Source organism: Phalaenopsis equestris, unplaced genomic scaffold (genome assembly GCF_001263595.1).
Source record: "Phalaenopsis equestris unplaced genomic scaffold, ASM126359v1 Scaffold000801, whole genome shotgun sequence".
Lineage (NCBI taxonomy): Eukaryota > Viridiplantae > Streptophyta > Magnoliopsida > Asparagales > Orchidaceae > Phalaenopsis > Phalaenopsis equestris.
In genome coordinates, this window is record NW_018165241.1 from 68,937 (window position 1) to 89,903 (window position 20,967).

The 20,967-nt window shown below is 36.3% G+C and overlaps 1 protein-coding gene across 3 annotated transcripts in view; it reads right to left on the reverse strand.

The window, feature by feature from the left end:
• Positions 1 to 1,202: 1,202 nt before the first annotated feature.
• Positions 1,203 to 20,967, reverse strand: part of LOC110031334 (beta-galactosidase 15) — a 146,913-nt gene continuing 127,148 nt past the window's right edge. For 2 of the 3 annotated variants that reach the window (XM_020734481.1, XM_020734482.1), the window contains 5 exons: positions 18,180 to 18,290; positions 5,266 to 5,376; positions 2,479 to 2,687; positions 1,763 to 2,111; positions 1,203 to 1,677 (listed from right to left, as the gene is read on the reverse strand). In XM_020734481.1, coding sequence (XP_020590140.1) covers positions 1,534 to 1,677; positions 1,763 to 2,111; positions 2,479 to 2,687; positions 5,266 to 5,376; positions 18,180 to 18,290 — 924 coding nt within the window. In that variant the 3' untranslated portion in view covers positions 1,203 to 1,533. Of the gene's footprint in view, positions 1,678 to 1,762; positions 2,112 to 2,478; positions 2,688 to 5,265; positions 5,377 to 18,179; positions 18,291 to 20,967 lie in introns of those variants that run through there. The other variant, XM_020734484.1, reaches the window with a different exon arrangement.

Below are 20,967 nucleotides of genomic sequence, written 5' to 3' on the forward strand. Positions count from 1 at the left end.
CTCTCTCTCACACACACACAAACACTTCCTAATAGCATGGGTGTTTCTCGAACAATTTTGGATCCAAACACTATTTTTTGTTATCATGCTTTCTTGGAAATCATTACAATGCACGTTAACAAAACCTTGTGAGGAAAACGCAAATCGTGTGGATGGTTGAATAAAAGAGCCGGGCAAATGTCACCTCAACAGAAACGTGAATAAGGAGAGCGCAAAGCAGTCAAGAAACTGAAAGATTAATGCTTTGACAAAGCAAGCAAACATAAGATATCGTAAGCTGAGTGGAGAATGCTGCAAATGTATTACAAATATACATTGTAACTAAGGATTTGTTTAGGATAATTCTTATTTTCTATTATTTTAAGAAAAAAGCATTCAAAACTTCAAAATATTATTTTAGATGTTTTTAAAAAGAACTAAATATGTTATAGCACATCAAATATATATTATTTCAAGTAAAAATATAAATAAAATAAATTAAACTTAAAATTAAGAAGAAAAGAATAAAAATAATTACAAAGAGCCCCTATGAGATTGGGAAGCAAAAAATCGTCAAGGATAACAAATAATATGCATATATTAATAGAAAATGATATTTAAATGTTTGGCATAAATTAAAGTGGTAAAATTGCAAGAAAAAAAAGAGCTTTGATTTGTATACCTCCTATTACACATAACTGACCATATATTCCTATGTTTACTTTCTTGAAAAAATATGAAAATTCATTTTGAACCAAACTTTTCCACTAAGCATGCTGAAATTACTAGAATGTTACCATACTCAGCAAAAGCTTAGGAATTGCTATCATAGGTTCATCTGGTAGCTTGCAAAAAAAACAATATATTTTGGCAAACATGACTTTACTTTGGAAAAAAGATATTAAAATCATACCAAAATTCTTCGAAATAAATTTGTTGCATTTGATCAGCATTTGTCTAACTACATCCAAATGCATGACAAATCTAACAACAACCAAAAAGCCTTAATCCCACTATGTGGGTCCGCTACATGAATCCTTTTATCCATTGCGTCCACAATAATAAAAAAAGATTCATGTCATGATTTATTCAACAAATTTTATGCTGGCTGTAGACCATCTAACGCAACCCTCCACTTTTCACATCCAGGCTTGGGGTCGACAATGACAGTGTTGCATGACAAAACCAACAAAATTTAAATAGCAACAAAATGACTTCAAAATTAACGAACCATTTGATTTGAGCCTTAAGTTGAGATCAATATATTTTATTTCATTCGGGCTTTATGCTGCAAGTGAGTCACTTTGCTCACAATCCTGATTGGTCGTTGCCATGTTCTTAACAAATACTTAATGAACCAACATATTCGATTACATGACAAATTATGACAGCAGTGAAATTCTTTGCAAAGTTTAATAATGAAAAATAATGCGACGAATTGACACGACAGTAATGTGCATCATAAGCAGCGTCTTTAATCCCTCCTGGAGCAGCATGATATAAGCTACAAATGTCTGTTTGTTTCAAACATCATATATGCTTTACATAGAGTACTCAGAACGAAGAGTGCATGTAATAGTCTGAAGGTGGAGAGCACTCAGCTTGGACTGCTAATGTCTTGACAGTGCCTCTGCATGGGTCAGGGCTGAAAGTTGTGATCGAAACAGCAATATAGCAACTGTTTCTTCCCAAACAAGCCTGAAAGGGAAACCAAATGCGTAAAAACAAAAGATTACATGATAAATAGACATTCCATAACATTCACTTGCTGCAATGCACCTACCTCAGATACGACAGATGATGAGCTTTGTGCATGGCATTTTCCCTCGGAGAAATTTTGGCAGCCGCCATTAGGGGTTCCGAAGCTCGCAAATGTTATGGAAGAGATTGTATATCCATCATCACAGTGCAAGTACATTTCCGGTGAGGTTTTATCAAGTGAGATATTTCCAGAATAAAGCTTTGGGTTGTGCCAGGAAGAAAGAGGTGGATAGTGAGTCTCTGAAACTTGTGCACAGATTGTTGAAGTCCAATGTTTCTTCAATTTTATATCTAATGGATTCCCGCCTATTTCCTCAAATATGACGAGCAAGTTGTTAGAAGCTTTAAGCCAATCTCTTGGAATGTGATACCTGGAGGAAAAAAAAAGGAAATTTACATTCGTAGCGTACAATTTTTATGTATTTATATATTTCACGCCTAAAATTTCACATTTACATACATAACACTTTGGTGCTTCAAATCTTTATATAAAAAGGTATAATTCACTTTTAAAAAATAATAATGGAGCTATTTTTTATGTGATATTAAGGATTTGAGTGTTATGTGTGTACATCTGAACGTTTAGGAGTGAGATATGTAAATAGAAAAAATTGTATTTACATATCTGCATAATATGGCACAGTAACCACATGGATAAAATAACTGAATTATGAAGATGGTAATAAGCACTGCACCTAAATGGTAGAAATTTTAATTCCAGAATGACATCATGCTTACAAAGTTTGGGTTGGTTTCCCACAGTTGGTCAAGCACTTCTTTTCATTGTAGGCACCACGATAGTTACAAGTTTGGGGGCATCCATGACTAGGCGCAACTAGGGACCAGAATCGTCCAAGTCCATGGCCATTTATCCAAGCTTGGCCCTTCCCCATGCTCCCAAGGTCAAGAGCAATTGTATATTTTCCTATAGGTATATCAAAGTAAGACTGCATGAAGGAGAAAGTATCAGTGGAATGCACAAGTCAACTAATTTTTTAATAGTGACGTCCAAGTAAAAGCAATAGTTGTATTAGTAAAATACAAGCAGAGATATCCTGCTAATGGTTGAACTGAATATTTGACGGTACTCTGTGGAAGTGGCATAACAAAAATAACTAGACACGTGTATAATATTTGTTTTCTTTACAACATTAAAAAGGCATGCGTATTAAGATATTGTATATTATTTCCTTTTCTACCTTATAAGTGTAATATCTATGAAATAGAAAGGTTTGGGGGGTGCTTCTAAAAAAAAAAAGGTACAACCGTCGAGTATAATTCAGAAGCTGAAGTGGGCAAAATTTTCTGTCCGGACTTCAGACGTAGCACTACGTATAGACTCCAGTAATATGCCTCAATGTGTGCTACATCGCGGATGTTATTGGATGATTATTGAAGTGAAACCGCAAATGTTATTAGATGGTTATTGCGGGGGTTAATGTTGGGGGTTATTGATGTGGGAAAAATTTTCTGTCCGAACTCCGAACGTAGCTCTACATACAAACTCCAGTAATATGCCTCCATGTGTGCTACATCGCGGAGGTTATTGGGAGGTTATTGAAGTGAAATCGCAGAGGTTGTTAGAGGATTATTGCGGGGGTTAATGCAAGAGTTATTGAAGTGGAACCACGGAGGTTACTGGATGGTTGGTTATTACGTGAGTTATTGCAGAGAGTTATTGAAGTGGAACTGCAAAAGTTATTTGAGGGTTATTGCAGGGAATATTGCAGAAGGTTAATGGAGTGGAACCGCAGGGGTTATTGCAACGTTATTGGAGTTAATACCCCAATAATCCCCCTATAACCTCCCAATAGCCCTCCAAATAACATCTGTAGTTTCACTTCAATAATCTCCTCGGTTCTACTCCAATAATCCCCGCGGTTCCACTTTAATATTTTTTAGGCGGACCAGATATAACACATGTGGCGGCATATTACTGGAAATCCACATGTCGAGCTACATTTAAGTGAGACCTCTTTCGTTCGTATTCAACGAGAATGAGAAACAAAGAAAAAGAGATAGAGAACGAGAGAAGAAGGACAAGGAAGAAGTTGTGTTTAACCCTTGCAGGAGAAGAGAAGAAACTGTATAGGAGAAGGAAGAAGGGGTCGTTTCGAGCCCTAGCATGCGGCTTCTGTATATGAAGGAGAAGAAGTCCCTATGGGATTCCTGTGCGAAGGAGAAGGAAGGAGGTGTTCTCGCATGCTTCTCTTACCAAGGATTCGACATCTTCCTAGAATAGACACCGAAGAAGACAAAAGAAGATGCCCGCACACGCACGCACGCACGCACGTGCAGACACAGACACAAACACATACATATAGGTACATATTAATTAAAGAAAAAGTTTGATTTATTAAGTTTATAATTAACATTTAATGAAATGTTAATTTCTAATAGCAATTAAGGTTGAAGAACATTTGAACCAATAAAATTTGGAGAAATTAAGTTAGGGAGACAAGAAAGTAAGATAAAGGTAAGTAATTACTTTTTTATATGTATTAATATGATATTTTATTAAATAAAGACTTGAATTATTACTTTGGATAGCTATTTTTATAATTATGCATATTGCAAGTTAATAAGAATCATTGAAATGAATGAAACGATAAAAAAGAAAAATGATTGTTCAAGGACTTCAAAAACGAGATATGTAATGGAAATTAAATGTAAAGTTTAAGCCATACAAAATTGCTCCCAGATGATACTGATAGAGGAGGTGATATACCCGTGCATGTAAGAGGAAATGAAAATGGTAAAGGTGTACCTTATGGTGCAAAATTTTGAGGATATCTATATGTACAATTTTGAAGATACTTTGGGGTATGATGTTAATCCTAAAATGACTTTTAAAAAGGGGTTAAAAGTGATAAATACTTACATTTTATTGTTTAATTAAGTAATGAACAACATTTTTTTGCCAGTTCACACATAACATTTGCATATTAGTTTAATACATAATAAGATTGAAACTGCTCACACAATTATGCAAACTTAATATTGAATTTAATTGTTTCTTTCAAAAAAACTTGTAGATTGATATGTCTAACATGAGATATTTAGTTTACAAGAAAGATGACTATTGCTGATGGGTATTATATTTTGGTTGTAATCATTATACTGTTTATTTCTGAGTAGTGATATATTGTTGTGTGTTGCTTTAGGAAGCTATTTTGCTTGCAATAATGTTGTTGTTTCTGGATGATTTAAATTTCCATTTAGTATATTCTGTAAATTTTTGTAGTTTTTTTTATCATTGGAAGTTATGATGGATTATTGAATGACTTAAGAAAATTTTATACTGTTCGATCGTTGTTTTTGACTCGGTTATTTCTAAGTTATCAGACTGAGACGTGACAATAGCATACATAATTGCAGTTGAATGCGATGACAACTGTAACTTAAATTAGTTAATTCTAATTAACATTTTCCAATTAGAGGCATCCAAACAGTAGCCAAAAAACATCCAGCATTCATTTGGAATAGCATTTGCTCAGAGGCGTTCTCTTACAAAACCAACTTTACCTTGTACCATGTAAAAGACGTTTTCATCTTATCAGGCTGCAACATAGTCCAGTCAACCTTTTCTTGTCCTACTTGAGCAAATACCTTCTTGAACTCTCCCTTTAACCCTACCTGCCACATTAAAATTTCAGTAACCAAATTAGTGAATTTTCAAGAACAATGATTCCCTAGCAAACTCAAATAAATCAACTACTATAACAAAAAGAAGGCATAAACTAAAAAAAAACAATAAAAAGAAAAGAGAAAAAAAAGTTATACATGAAAGGTTTGATAACTTGAAGGTTTAAAAAGGAAATAATATGCATGCACTCATCACTAAATCAAGTCTCATAGTTCAAATTCCGTGGTGAAACCCTCAGGGAAAACCTATCAGGAATTCCTGACGCTAAACAGTGGTAAATATCTAGCTACTAAATGTCAATGATCTAATTTGATACCAAACCAGATAAAAACCGAACATACAATATGCAATTACAACAGCATGATACTAATTGCAGGTAGAAAAAAAAAAGGCAGATCACTTGTGTTAAGGAGCAGTTGAAGTTTTATTCTGTTTTGAGATCATCCAATTGAGTTGAGAATAAAACTAGCTAATGACTATATAGAATTAGTCTAGAGTTTGACGTAGTTTTAAGGGCTGAAATGGTGGATGGCTGGTCTTAGGACATAGATTGTGGAGGAAGAGATGAGAGAGGCTAAAAAAGGATATTAAAAGATTAGCAAGAACTTATAACATAAATAACCAGGTACGCTGAAGAAAGGTCAAGCTAAACCGCCAAGCACAAAGTATTTCTCTACAATCATTACATTCAAACATTTCATCACGTGATAGCCCTATTTGAGGATATTATAATGACAATTAGACGATGCTCATTCCAAACAAAAGAACGGAGAAAAAGCTGATGGGAATGGTAGGCTAACCGCTTATTTCGGGTTAAGTTTTTTGTTTCACCGTAATGCCCCAAGTGGTCTAGCTACTATTTATTGTGATAGGCATCCTATTTGTTCTTCAATGTTCGTGATAACAGTTACCAACAGTTGAATGGAGGTTTCCTACCTCTGCAAAGTTACAACACGCATAACAAGAACTGTGTAGGGATTAGATTCTTGTTCAAGCCAAGCCAGAAATTAAAACACGATCCTTTTCCAAAATCTTATGGAAGAGGGAATGGTCCGTGTGAGAGTACTAAGTGCAGTCATAGTAGAGGTCACATTCTATCCATAAAGCAACCAAGTCGTTGTCGTATTGGGTCACCTTCTTCAACCTCAGTTTAGCCTCGCAGACCTTATGAGAAACTTCATATAGTTGTGCAGAATTACCTAAGTCTAAGTAGATATCGCGAACAACAGTCCAGAGGGCACTTGTAGATTGAAGAAACAGATCAGAACGACCAATACATGTCTCTATAGAATTAAGTAACATTGGCATAACCATGGAGTTCTCCACTTCCCAGACAACAAATGTCGGGTCAGTTTTCAGAGGTTCTCGAATCGTGTCGAATTTACCCCGACCTTTGACAAACAACAAACAACTTGAGAACACTAGATAAATTAGAACTGTTGAGTTTATGAGTGATAATTAGGAAATTTGTGTGTTACGCAGGTCCTCCGGTCTGCGGAGGGATTGAGGTAGGTGTCAAACCTCTGGTGGAATCAAGAACAACGTCGAATGAAAGATCAGAGGTACAGAAATTAGCCATGGCTCCAATGAAGCTAAAGGAAAGGAATGGCAGTTGAGGCACGAACGAAGTCAATCCTTGCATATGGCAACCTATAGGGAAGTTTTTCTGATTTTAGGAACGAGTTTTGGATGGAGGAGAGACTGAATCATGGAATTTCGGCTGTAGGTAGAAGGCGAAAGGGTGCCTGCAGAGACAAAAAAAGCCAGCAAGGAAGAGTTTCGGAGGCTAGAGGCATGCATGGAGGAGTTCCAGCGGCTATGGTAAGATGGCTAGGAGTTATGACGGCTAGGATAAAATTCCTCGCTATGAAACCATGTAGGTTTGGAGAACTGAGCATAATACTTTTATTGAAATGAAATGTTGGCTTAAATACAACTTACTAGAATCTTAACATAGGAAATAAATAACAATTATATCTCCAAGATTACAGTAAAAAAATAAAATAAAATAAAATAAAATAAAATAAAATTATAAACTCCTATAATTAGTTGGAAATAAAAGGAAACACACAAAAAGCAAAATAAAATTCTAATCTAACTTCTAAGATATTGTTGTGCAAGCAATTTTCCGCTTGCGAATCACTGTTCTAATGCAAGCTTCAACATAAATCACAACAAACAATATGTGCATGAATGCCAATTACAGTAAAACTGATGAGTTGGTTCATCATCAAAGCAACTTAGGCAAAGAGTGTATAATACCTAAAAATTGACAAAAATGCAAGTTAAAAATTTGTTTTAAATTATAACTCATTTTTCGTATATCTCAAAGATAATTAAATTTATTTTAATAAAATTTTAAACTTCACTTTGATCATTCTGATACGCATCAATATTTTAATTTGAAATTATATAAAAATGATTTAATTAATTTGTATTTAAGAAAATTAAAGTTATAATTAAAATTACTGTTATATATGCATTGATGGAAGTATACCCTCATCAATTACTATTTCTAGCATAGAAACAGAAAGCAACTGCTAAGAGAAGAAAAGAAAGAAGAGGAGGAAAAAAAGAAAGAGTATTGGGAAGAAAAGCTGTAATCTAAAGTAAGGCAATTAAGATGTATATATAAATATGAATAATTTTTTATTTTGAATAACATTTAACTAAGACATCCTTTTTATTGCTCAGGAACAGCGAAGAATAAACGAACATAAATGGAATAAAATAATTATGAATCGAGAAAGGGAGAGGAAACAAACAAACGAAGAAGAGGAAATGAGAGGTCGGTTAGGATGTGATTTCAACTATATAAATTGACTTAACTGTGAGAAGAGGAAGAGGAAGAGGAAGAGGGAAGGAAGGAGTATTACAGAGGACGATTCTTGCAGGAAGGAGTATTATAGAGGACGGTTCTTGAGGGAAGGAGTCGAAGCTGCGTGCGATTATGAAACTTCTTAAGCATTTTGATATAATGGATTTAGAGAAAATTTTAAATTTATTTATAATAGTAGGTTAATGTCTAAAAATGTATTTCATAATAATAATAATAATAATAATAATAATAATAATAATAATAATAATAACAATAATAATAACAATAATAATAATAATAATAATAATAATAATAATATCAAGTTGAGTTAGAAGTAATCAATATTGGTTAGGTTTGTCTAATGACTTTTGAATCCTATTTAAGGCTTAAGATATTTAATTTTTCATAAGGATAGATCTTTTATGTGGGCTTATGTTTATTGTAGTTTTCAATAACATTTTAGAGATTCCTTTCAATTAGGGCATTTTAATCCATATTCACCTATTGATTTTTTGTTGGATGCATGATTCAAGCATTGTCAAATTAGAAGTAAATTTATTTATTGGAATATAATGCACCACTCTTTCTTCAGGTCCCTACCGGGGTTCTATCAAGGCGCATTGATGATAGGTTTCTTAAACAATTTAAGGGTTGCACATAATGCTCCATTATTGCCATACGAGTGACGCGGGGCTCGAGAGAGGACCTAACCCCTCTTTCCTTTTTGTTCTCCTTCTCTTTTCTTACAATTCCTTCCCCCCCCCCCCCTCCTATTTCTTTCCTCACTCCTAAGCACTTTCTAAATTTATATCCTTTCCTAAAATATGAGATCTGATTTTATTATTCCTTCTTATTTTAAAACAAAGCCCTTTCCTAAAATATGAAATCTGACTTATATTCAGCTTTCCAATTTTAAAAGACTTTTCCAAAATCTAAAATATGATTTTTATTCTCCTTTTTATTATAAATGTTTCCTAAGATAGGTTATGAATCTTTATAAATAAGAGAGGTTGTGCTTTAAGTTAGGTGCTTGTTTTATGAAATATGAATTCAGTTTTGCCTGAATGTTTTCCCACTTGAGAGTTGTATCTGACGCCAAAGTAGTGCTCAGGCTATCACTTGTCTGAGGTGGTGATCGTTTCCACGACTCTGGGTGGTGCTCCGACTGTAGCTCGAACCCGCCAAGATATTTATCTCTCCGCCCATCCTCCTGACTGCTGTCAGCCGCTTCTCAGCACTACAGCCAACCCCATAGAACTCTTTGCACGCCTACATGTTGCCCAGCCTTCCTCCCTGCAGCTTCCCTTCAAACCGTAAACAGCTCTCCTCCCTCCTACTCCCTCGATAACCCCCGCTTCTCCCTTTCCTGCAGTCTACCAGCCGTCCCACAGCTCCCAGTCGGTCTTCTAGCCAACAGCCTTGCCTCCTACAGTGAGTCGTCCACTTCCTGTAACTGTCATCCCTCTCCAGCAATCCTCCAGCCTTGCAGTAGGCTACCCCACTTCCTGCACCCACCATCCCTCTCCAACAGTCTTCCAGCCTTCGACGGCATTTCCTTTTCCTTCCCAATGTAGTGGGACACCACTCTCATTTTGCTAATTTGTTGTTCTACTTCTTCCACGGCAGCCCGACACCTCTCCGGCCTTCACCACAACCACTGAACTAGCAACACATCTCCATACTCCCTCTTTGTCATGCTTGTTTTGCCTTTTTGTTGAATCATTATTTGTAACCCATTGCTTCTGCATTCTTTGCTTTGTGTGACGTCCTTTATTTTGAGCTTTTGTTGTAACCTCGTGGCTTGGGTAAACTCCGGTATCATTTGATATCACAGTTAGCCCAACCCTTGTCCTATCGTAGGGTTCCTAGCATCTGACCATACCCAATCCACCACACCAATTTTTCTTGAACTTTTTTTTTCTTTTTTTTTTCTTTTCTTCCACAGCTCCCAAACAGTCAAACATGCCGCCAAAGAGACATGCCTGAGCCTGCTTGGGAGGAGATATGGAAAGAACTTTGTTGCTTCCAACAATGAATTGCGGAGATTGAATAGATGACACATGAAGAAGTTACTGTCCATCGTGATCTGGAGAGTCAAAGAGGAGAAAGAGAAGAGGATCTGAATCCCTTCAATAGGGATAATTTAAGTGATGAATAAGAAAGACCACGACGTTCGAGATCCAATATCTGAGGAGGCGTAAAGAGATACCCACGTTCCTTCCACGAGGTAACTTTCCGAGAAGAGATGTCAATTGGAGGGCACCAAGATTACGGGATCATGGTAGAATTGCTCGAGTTTGAGGGGAGTATGGATCTGGATAAATTTATTAAATGGCTACAAGCAGTCGAACGGATCTTTGAATACAAAGAGGTACCCGAAGATAGGCAGGTCAAATTAGTTGCCATCAAATTGAAGAAAAGTGTCTCCCTATAGTGGGAGAAAGTGTAGCGACAGAGAAAGCAAGAAGGCAATGAAAAGATCACTAGATAAGAAAAGAAGGAAAAAATCATACAGAAGAAATATGTCCTCCCTCATTAGCACCAGGACATGTTTTTGAAACTCCACAATCTGCAATAGAGAGACCTTTCAGTGGAGAAGTTTACAACTCAATTGGACCACTTACAGCTAAAGTGTGACCTCACAAAGCTAGAGAAGAAAGAAGTAGAAAGATATCCCGGGTGCTTGAAGACTAATATTAGCAATGTGATGCAGCTCCAACCATACTGGAAGCTGGAGATGTCCAAACACTAGCATTAAAAGTGCAGAGGCAGCAAAAGGAGAGCAAACAACCACCACCAGCAAAGCAACCATCCACAATTGGAGACACCAGTGGGACCACATTTCAAAAAGTTGAGAAATTTAGTTCGGCCACGAATAAAGCCACACCTAGCGAGAAGAAGTCGGCTGCAGTGCCCTCCATGAAACGTTTCATATGCCACAGATTTGGGCACAGCCTCTAGTTCCCCGACAAGCAGAGTTGTAACTTTCACCGAGTTGGGTGTCATGGAAGAGGTTAGCGAGGAGCAAGAAATTGAGGAACAAGATGAGGAGCGTCAGCTTCAACCAAACGAGGGAGAAGTACTTGTGATTCGACGAATTCTGCAAGCCGAGGACACGAGGGATCTGCAGTGACTTCGCCACAATATTTTTCACACTTGTTGCATAGTAAACAAAAAAATATGCAATCTTATCATCCACTGGGGTAGCAACAAGAAAGTGACATTGACTCAGATGGTAGAGAAACTAGGACTCACGACTTAGTAAAATGGACGATAGATGTATGTACAAATATACAATAAAATGATAACAGACTAATGAATTATCTTTAGAGATTATGATTGTACCGCATATGGATATAATATTATAGAAAATGTGATGTTCATAGCCTATATTTTAAATGATCATTAAAGTCACTATACGGGCAACTATTTTAGAACATGAGATATTTTTCATTTATGCAAGCTAATAATATTCTAACTTGATAAATTGAAGGCAGCTATGCACACCGCAGCAAGGTTCCTAATAGAGTGGAAATGTTAAGGGATGGGTTAGGATAATAGTAGAAAAGGTAACAAATAAGTGACGCATGATGGCAGCTGAAATCCAACCAACACGCAGCTGGACAACGGTCCAATTGCTGAGAAACAACAGCTTTCTGCTCACAAACAGCAGTAGGTTCAAAGATGGAGGAAGACGTCAGAGGGTCTGAAAGAGATCACCACTTTGATCTAATCAGATTACAGGCAAACCACTTGAAAAAAATTAATGATATAATACTCCAATAGAGAAAAACAGTGGTAGAAGTTTCCAAATAACATCAACTAAAGAAAAAATCTCGTTCTTGCAATTAAAATTTTGGCTGAACAGTACATGGTGGGTTAGGTTTAGGGTTAGGTAGAGAATTTTGGGATAATTTCTAGTGGAGGTGTTAGATTAGTTAATATAGATTTTTGGTTTGGGATCAAGGAAGACAAATCCTTAAGAATTTAAGGTTTGCTGCACTCTGAAATCAAATAACGCCATTCTAGGGTCTCTAGAACATGTTTAAGAGATGAATCTAGAAAGGTGATGATTGTAGAATAGCCAGGGAATGATAAGAAACGGGGATAGGAACGTTCACTAGCTGTCTGAATGAAAACAACGGAAAGAACCACAAAATGACAGCTCCAACGAGACACAGTTTCTGAGGAGATCTAACAAATGTTCTCGAACAAGCTTCAGACATTGTTCTTGGTTTCCTATAAGGTGTTTAAGAGGTAGATCTAGTGAGGAAATGGTTGAAAAATAGCAAGGGAATGAGAATAGGCAAGGCCGACAAGATTTGGAAGGGGATATAAGGCGTTTGGCGGCTGAAGGGCTAAAAATAGTGAAGAGAACCATGAAATGCTGGCTCTAACAGAGCATGGTTGTCGAGGGAGATCCACCATATATTCCTGAGCAAGCTACAAACACACTACTTGGGAAAGTAAGATGCGGCGGATCTTCCTCGGCAAATGCACCCCATCAGATCCAGAGTTACGTGTTTCTCTTTGCTGTTTCTGCTGTTTTTGACATCGTTGATACCAGAGTTAACCCAAACCATAATAGAATAACAAATATTATTACTTGAAGAAAATAAACGATAATAACTAACAAACTTTAAAAGAGAAATACAATTACACGATATAAGAAAACAACACAAAAGTGTTTCCCAAGGGTGGTGGGGGTCGACCAAGTGGATCTGAATGACTGGTGTGGGTGGCGGTAGCAAGGGGATGCTTGTGGAAATATGAGGGAGGTGTGAAAATGCAGAGGAGAGAAAGTATGGTTGTTGTCTTGAATTATGGCAACGAGGAGTTGGGGTGGTTAGTAATGGAACAGCAAGGTGTTCCACGATTGTCCTTGGCGGTAGTGTCATGGTGGGTGGGATCAAACAACGGGTAAGAGGTGCAGTTTGGGGGGCAAAAATGCTAAAGAGGGGGAGGCGACAGGTAGACTGAAGACAACAGAAAACAACTATTTGAGTGATATTGTGGGCAGCTGTAGCAAGATACGACAGCAAGGTGCAATGCGAAAGAATGAGGAAGGGAACAGAAGCAAGATAATCACCACCTCAGGAGAGGAATACAGCCGGACTAACATCCAATCCCTCGGATACAACTCTCCAAGGGGAAAACGAATGCCAACTGCTGTCTTGACAAAATTTGAAATCTAGAAAGGAAAAACCGACACTAACCAAAACAAACAACACCTATATATAATGAGGAATAGTAGAAAGAACAAACAGAAAATAAAACTAGAAAGGCGATGAAGAAGGAATGAGGTAGTCAAGGAAAGTGCTAGAAAAGGAAGGGCTAGACAACACAAAGAATCAAATAGGAAAAAGGGACAACAATAGAAGGCATATGCGGTACCGTAGCAGCTATAATCCCACGTCCCGGTAAGCTCCCGCTTCAATCTCCCGGGATTGGGGGGAGCTTCGACTTTATTTGCAGAAACTTTTGGGTCCTTGTAGTACGAAGTTAAGTCCACGACATTAAATGTAGCAGAAATATTAGTCTCACGGCAGGTTGATCTTGTAGGCATTGTTATTCCATAACACACCTTCAAAGAATAAATATACATTTTTTCGGCACACCCTGAGTTGGAGTTGGAGGTGCGTATAGATATAAATTTTCACAATGTAACTCTCAAGCTCTTAATTTTGAAACCTGCTTCTTCCCCTTCTCGTATTCAGTAGGATGTAACTGACAAAAAAGAATGTGAGGCAAAATCAGCTCTGGGATAAAATCTGAAGCAGGCTGTGTCACTCACTCGTAACCACTTAGGAGAGACTTCTTCTTCTTCACTAATAAGACCTGGATCCAATTGAAGAATTTCCTTCCCTCTCAAGCTCCTAAGATAAATTTTAAAAATGTGGTTCATCCTTCTTGTCTAAACATCTAATCATGAGTACCATGATGTAATGAATCTGAATCCTAAATAACTCCATGTAATCTTCCCAACATGGCACATAAAGGGCCCATTTCTAACGTGTTGGACCTCCCTCAGTAGAGCCAACTCAGGAATGAGTTTATAGATCTAATGATCTGAAATTCTCTTATCTAAAGTTGTCATGCCTCTGATGTCAATTCCTCAAACTCAAGATTTCCTTGGGCAGTCATCGTAAAGTCGATTAGAGTTTCTCACACAGATCCAGCTAGAATTATGTGCAACTTCTGACAGATTTAGGGATGTGGATTAGTTCCACTTGTTCTTCATTCTGAATCAGTTTTTCCTTTGATGGGGTCATCTTGGGTGTTCTACTAAGTGTAATCTGGTTGTAAGACCCTAAAGTTGAATTCTACCTGCAAGAAATGGTGGTCGCTTAGTGATATGTTCTGTACACTTTTGAAGCTAGTGTCTAAACCCTTTGTTTATATTAAACTCGTAAGAACTTGAATCTCCAGTTTCATCTTCAGATTCTCCTATTCTCCATATACCGGCTCTTCCCTCAACCTCCTTTGATACTAGATACTGAAATGTTTTGGCTTTTCTTCTTCATCACTGAAATCCTCAATATAGAAGGGGTTGAAATTCCTGTCTCTTTCGCCACTTCAACTTTCCCGATCCCAGTCGAGGAAAATCTCCTCTGGGTTTCATCCTCAATGTCCACAAACCTCCCCTAAAGTCGTCAGATCTCTCCTTGTAGCTCTTGTTAGGTAGGCTCGAGCATGTATCTCCTTGGTGGCATGGTTAGGTTTTAGAGCTGGGAGATGAAAGAAAGTGTAGGGGACTAATCGATGGTGTTGAAAAATTAATTTGGGCTTGTTGATTTTGAAAATCAGCAAAGGAAAATTAGGGTAAGGTCGAAGTGTGTCTAAGATTTTGGAACGAAAAAGAATTTTTGGTGGGGGGTTAAGGCGGATGCTAGGAAACCCTAGGATAGAAGTAGGGTTAGGTTAACTCTGATATCAAATGATACTATAGTTAACCCAAATCATAATGGAACAACAATTATTACTTTAAGCAAATAAACAGTTGCAACCAACATGCTTGAAAGGAGAAATACAATAACACGACACAAACAAGCACCGCTAATGCTATTAGATGTGAGGGGAGGTGCGAAAATGCAGGGGACAGTAAGTATGGTTGCTATCCTGGATGATGGCAGCCAGAAGTTGGGTGTATAGCGGTGAAACAACATGAAGTGTTTCTTGGCTATCTTGTGCTGCAAAGGCACGGTGAGTGGGCCGGAATAGCAGAAAGGAGAGGCGGTTTGGGCAACAACAATGCTAGAAGGGTGGTGGGGGGGGTAGGGTAGGCTTAAGATTGTAGAAACAACAATCCAGGTGCCATTTTGCAGGGAGCGATGTGGAAGGATGCGGAAGGGAATAAGAGGAAAATAATCAATACATCGGGAGAGAGATACAACCGGAGCATCACCCAATCCCTTAGATACAACCTTTAAAGGGGAAAACGGACGTCAACAACAGTCTAACAGAAATCTAACATTTGGAAGGCAACACCTAAAAATAATGAGGAATAATAGATAGACTAGATAAGGAATAGAAATAGAAATGTGATGGAAAAGGAAGAAGGTAGATAAGGAAAGTGCTAAAAAAGAAAGGACTAGACAAAGTAAGGAATCAATAGAAAGAAAGGAAAAAAAAAGGGACCGCAGTATTGCAGCAGCTATAATACCATATCCGGGTAAGCTCCTGCGTCACTAGTTTATTCTCATTCCCTTGATATTCTACAACCATCTCCCAGCTAGATCTACCTCATAGACTCCTTCTAAGAACCCTATACTAGTATCACCTATTATAATGCAACATCTTAGTACATTGCGTTTTTCTATTATTCATGTTGTAAGGCTTAAGCTATTGCGAGATTTATGCTTTAATAAAGCTTGTAAGACATTTCTCAGAATTAGTTTTAACAAGTCGCTAGGAGACCATCATCACTGGAGTCAACTATTTGCTAAGTATTTATTTGATAATTTTAAGTTTTAATTGTAGTTCCATCTACAGTCTTGTTTGGATAGGGTAGCCATTCGGTAGGTTTTTTTCCCAATTATTTTCTTCTATTAGTTGTTATTTCTTTATTGCACTTTTGTTATAGACCTTATTAGTGAAATAAAATATCATGATGTTTTTTTTTTCTTACTCTTACTCTTTTTTCTTTCCAATTGGGTTATCTTGACCCATAAATATAATGTTTGAAGCTTACTCTTACTATTTATAATTATGTATATATGAACAAGCATAAAACATGCTTAAATCATTCATGACATTTTAAACTTGTTTCAAGAGTTAAGGACTACCTCTTTATCAGTCTTCATAATACCAGAGTGTATCACCTTCTGAGGTTGGGGTTGATAGTCTTATCTATCTAATTATGAATCTATCTTAATATTTCCATTAATGTTAGTGTGATACATTAATATATGCATATACCAAAGAATCATTAATATTCTGTCTTAAGGATCTAAATATATATTAAAAATTATCTAATAAGATCTAGATATTAGAAACACCGCCACTTAAAAATTAAAATTTTGATGTTCAAATTTTTAGTCAGTGGAGATAGAATACCCATTTCAGGATATTTTGTTTTTTGAAGGGAAAGCTAGTCTCATGGACACGCAAAAAAGTAAATTATTATTTTCAGAACTAATGTTAAAATGAACACTGTAGCTATTTTTCCTACGAAACGAAGTGAATTGAAAATCTTATTAAAACATTGGGTTTTCTTGTGCTCGGGCACATGGTTCTTAAATATGATAGTCAAGTAGCCATCAACATTACTTGCAACCCTATATGATATCAAAATTTAATAAACACCCAAAAGAAAACAAATAGTACTACTGAATTAAGTCTTAAATCATAACAAACAATGGGGAAAACTGAATTGGAACAAAACAACAACACAACACTAGAACCAGGGTTGGATTTAAGGTGTTGGTGGTGCCGAAGGGGCTGTTTGACAGCAGGCGATGGATTCGGCAAGGGTGCAGCAAGTTGGAAATCAGGAATTGTTGTCTTCTGGGTTTCAGACGGCTGGAAAAACAGTGATTTTATTACCTTTCCGGGTGGCAGCAGCAAGAGAGAAAGCAGCGAGGGTGAAGGAAATAAATGCGAGAGAGAGTGCGGGAAGGGTAAAAGGGGATACACACCATCTCGGTGACTAGATACAGCTGAAGTACCACTCGGAACCCCTTAGATACAGCATTAGAAGGGAATATACAAAAAACTGATCCCTAAACACCAACAAAAGCACATATATAGTCCTAGATAACTTGTAGTGAGACCCACTCCAGTTGGGCGGCACTCCCAAGAAGACTAGAGAGCCGGCCAGCCCTCAATAACCTTGGACTAAAGCGGTCGAGGTACAGTCAACCGAGTTATTATATTTTATAAAATTATAAAACATATTCAAGTTAATTATCATTAGCAATGTCAATTTATTCAAGAAGACCATCACACCTGATATGTCCATTGAAAAATAGTTGACAAATTTTATTTCTACAAAAACTCGGGGACAGCTTCATTTTTCCAATCTTTAACAGCAAATTAGATCTTAAAAATATATATGCTGAGGAGCAGCAATACTAACGGAAATTACCATGTTGGAATTTATCAATCATGAAATATTTTGCCGTTATTCTATAATATATTCTCTTAATTGAGGATAATCTCCCTTTATTTTGAACCTTGTAGTACAGACACCTATACTATAACGAAGTACCAGAAAACCTCTCAAAAACTAATAAAGCATTATATGCAGTTCTAAAATAGCCCATTTGAAGCAGCGTGGAGATATGTTTTTAGCACCAAAACAGCACATGCTCCAGATAACTTGAGTAAAGAGAGTAGTTCAAGGAAACTCCTAAGGTTGACTTGTGGCTGGTTTACTTATCTCAGTTATCTATCTACAAAATTAATAATAACAAAGACAATTATTCTTACTGTTTTATAGCTGCAACAACTATGCGAATCTTATAGACGACATACCTGGTAGGTCCATGGAGAACTAGATAGATCAATTTCCCCATCTTTAAAACCAATCAGCTTTACTGGACCCCTGAATCCTGCTCCATCCTTTTCTATGAAAGCACCATAATTCTAGAATTAAGAGTAAAGAAAAAATTAACTCAAATTTATATCGTCCCAACGATAAGTTCTCATATGTGAAATTTCGATAGAATATCTGAGTGTTCGATAGAAAGAGAGCATAAATACATGTCCAAATTATTCACTAACACAGTTATCATAACAGGTTTGAGCCTTTCCAAGTAAATTAGTCCAGCACAATCTCACCATAAACATTAAGATCGCAAAAAATAAACTCAAGGATGTCCCTCTTTAACACAAGATGAATTTTGCAGAGTATCAGTAGACAGTGACGAGCTTGAGTTAATCCCGAACCAGATGGCCCAGCTAGTTATGAATTAATAAGTCAAATTAGAAATTAAACACACAAGTCTGCCAAGATAGCAACTTTGTTTTCGTCATAATATCACAACCTAGCCCGAGGCTTAAAGTTAACCAATACGGGTGCAAACAGGGATGGTAGAAATTAAAATTTCAATATTCATTTTTTATAACTAAAATTTAATGAATGAAAGAGCCACTTAAAAAAGTATATCAAAGCAATACAGTTAAATTTACTAAAGCTTTTGTTTTCTGCACCTGCCAAAAATATTCTCTTCTATCATTCATCGTTTAATTCAACAGTTAAACAAGAAATGTTAGTTTAAAACAATAGCGACCTAACTAGCCAGTGAACTGATACTCCTAAGCTATAGTAACACAATGAAGAAAATAACATATAGGACCGCTCAAATTTATGTAAATTAATCTATGAGCATTTGAAAGTTTGTAGTATATTGTTTACATATAAATACTTTTTGAATCTATATACAATCGTCACAGAAGCACTGCCTAAATTTGTATAAATGAAGATACATCAATATTAATATTCATTTTTATTTATGTACGAGTATCTTAGTATCAAATCACTTGTACTATAAAGAAGTAACTTTATAATAGTCAAACATGCACGTACAATCAGTCTATATAGTTCTTATGATTATTCCATTCAACTCAAAATATTATGCATACTTTTAAATAATGCATAATAATAGTATTTCTAAAATTTATATTCATCGTAACAATATAACCAACATCTAAAAAAGCATTTAAATCATAGTAGAACAATGTCTAAACTTATATCAATGAAAGTACATCGATATTAATATCCATTTTCATTTATATGCACAGGTACCTTAGTATTTCCCTATTAGTATCCTAAAGAGGTGACTTTATCATAGTCAAACATGCACATACAATCAGATCATGTCTTTCATATTATTTATATGATTATTTCATTCAATTCACTATATTATGTATACTTTTTAATAATGCATAATAGTAATATTTCTAAAATAAATATTCATCACAATGATATGACCAATATCTAAAAGAACATTTAAATTACAATAGAACAGTCCAATTAGATTTCAGTAACAATCAATGAATTCAATTTAGAATAAACAAAAACTATAATTTTAAAGTAAGAGTACTCACCTTAATCATTAATGAGACCCATGCCGATTGCACTATTTTTATTAATTTATAATCTTACAATTAGAAAGCAAGTTGCCTTTACTTGATATTTAATGTATTATATAACTCATTAAATTATTTTAAATCATATAATCTATTTCTTAAAATCATCTTATTAATAGTTACTATTAATTTTATACTATCATTCTTATTAATGTTAGAATTCTATGCTTTAATTTTTTTAACAATTTTCTAAAAAATTATGAAAATTACCCTTAATTAATATTAATTATTCGGTCATTAACATTTCATTTTTTTTTCAATAAATTTAACTTTAAGGTATTTCATTATTATTATACATTAACCTAAAAAAAATTTTCCAACCTCACAGTTGAAGCCTTTTTGCCACTAAACACCTTAAACTCGCATGAAAACATGTACATGACTTAAAAGTCTATTTCAACTCTCGAGCGAGCTTAAAAGTTTATTCCATGCCCTTGTGAGATCATTAGCTGGTCTCGCACTCTATTGCTCAAGACCGAAAGATGCTTGACACACAAATATGAGAGATGTTGATCCCGCATCTTGTAGTTTTTTCTTCCTACTTCTCTTGGCCACGCAATTACAATGGCCTAGGTCTCACACCCAATCAGTGCTTGTGTGTTCTCCTTGCTAAGAAGCTCCTTTTGCCATCAAAGCCCTGCCTAGCCCTCTGTATTCATCTTCGTTCGATTACACGCACCAGGAACCGTTTGTCACGTTCCTACTTTCCACATCGAGCCAATTTCAAGTCCGCAATGAGCTACTCCTATGCGAAAACGTCGATTTCTTGCTCGACGAAGCCCTTCATCTCCATCGACACAATAGCATGGTGGATCGACTGATCGACAAAACCCTCAAATCTTCTTTGTCATCTACAACTGTCTCTCCTTATTTCACTAAAAGAAGTTACTTAGGACTTTGCAAGCGCATTCGAGGCTCTCGGGTACCAGCACATTCTTGGTTAGAGTCGACGCTACTTCTTGGCCAGGATGCATTCCCTGTGCAGGGCGTGGAGGTGATAGCTACCAAAGTGTTTCTTGAACTCTTTGATGCCATAAGGTAGGAATGGGACCATATGAACCTGTCGGCACTAAAAAGTTCGTGGGGAGTGGTTGCCCGTAAGAAGCTGTCGGTCGCCTGAATTGAAATTTCGTCGCCCGCTTCGGAAGGACGTTTAATTTATATATATATA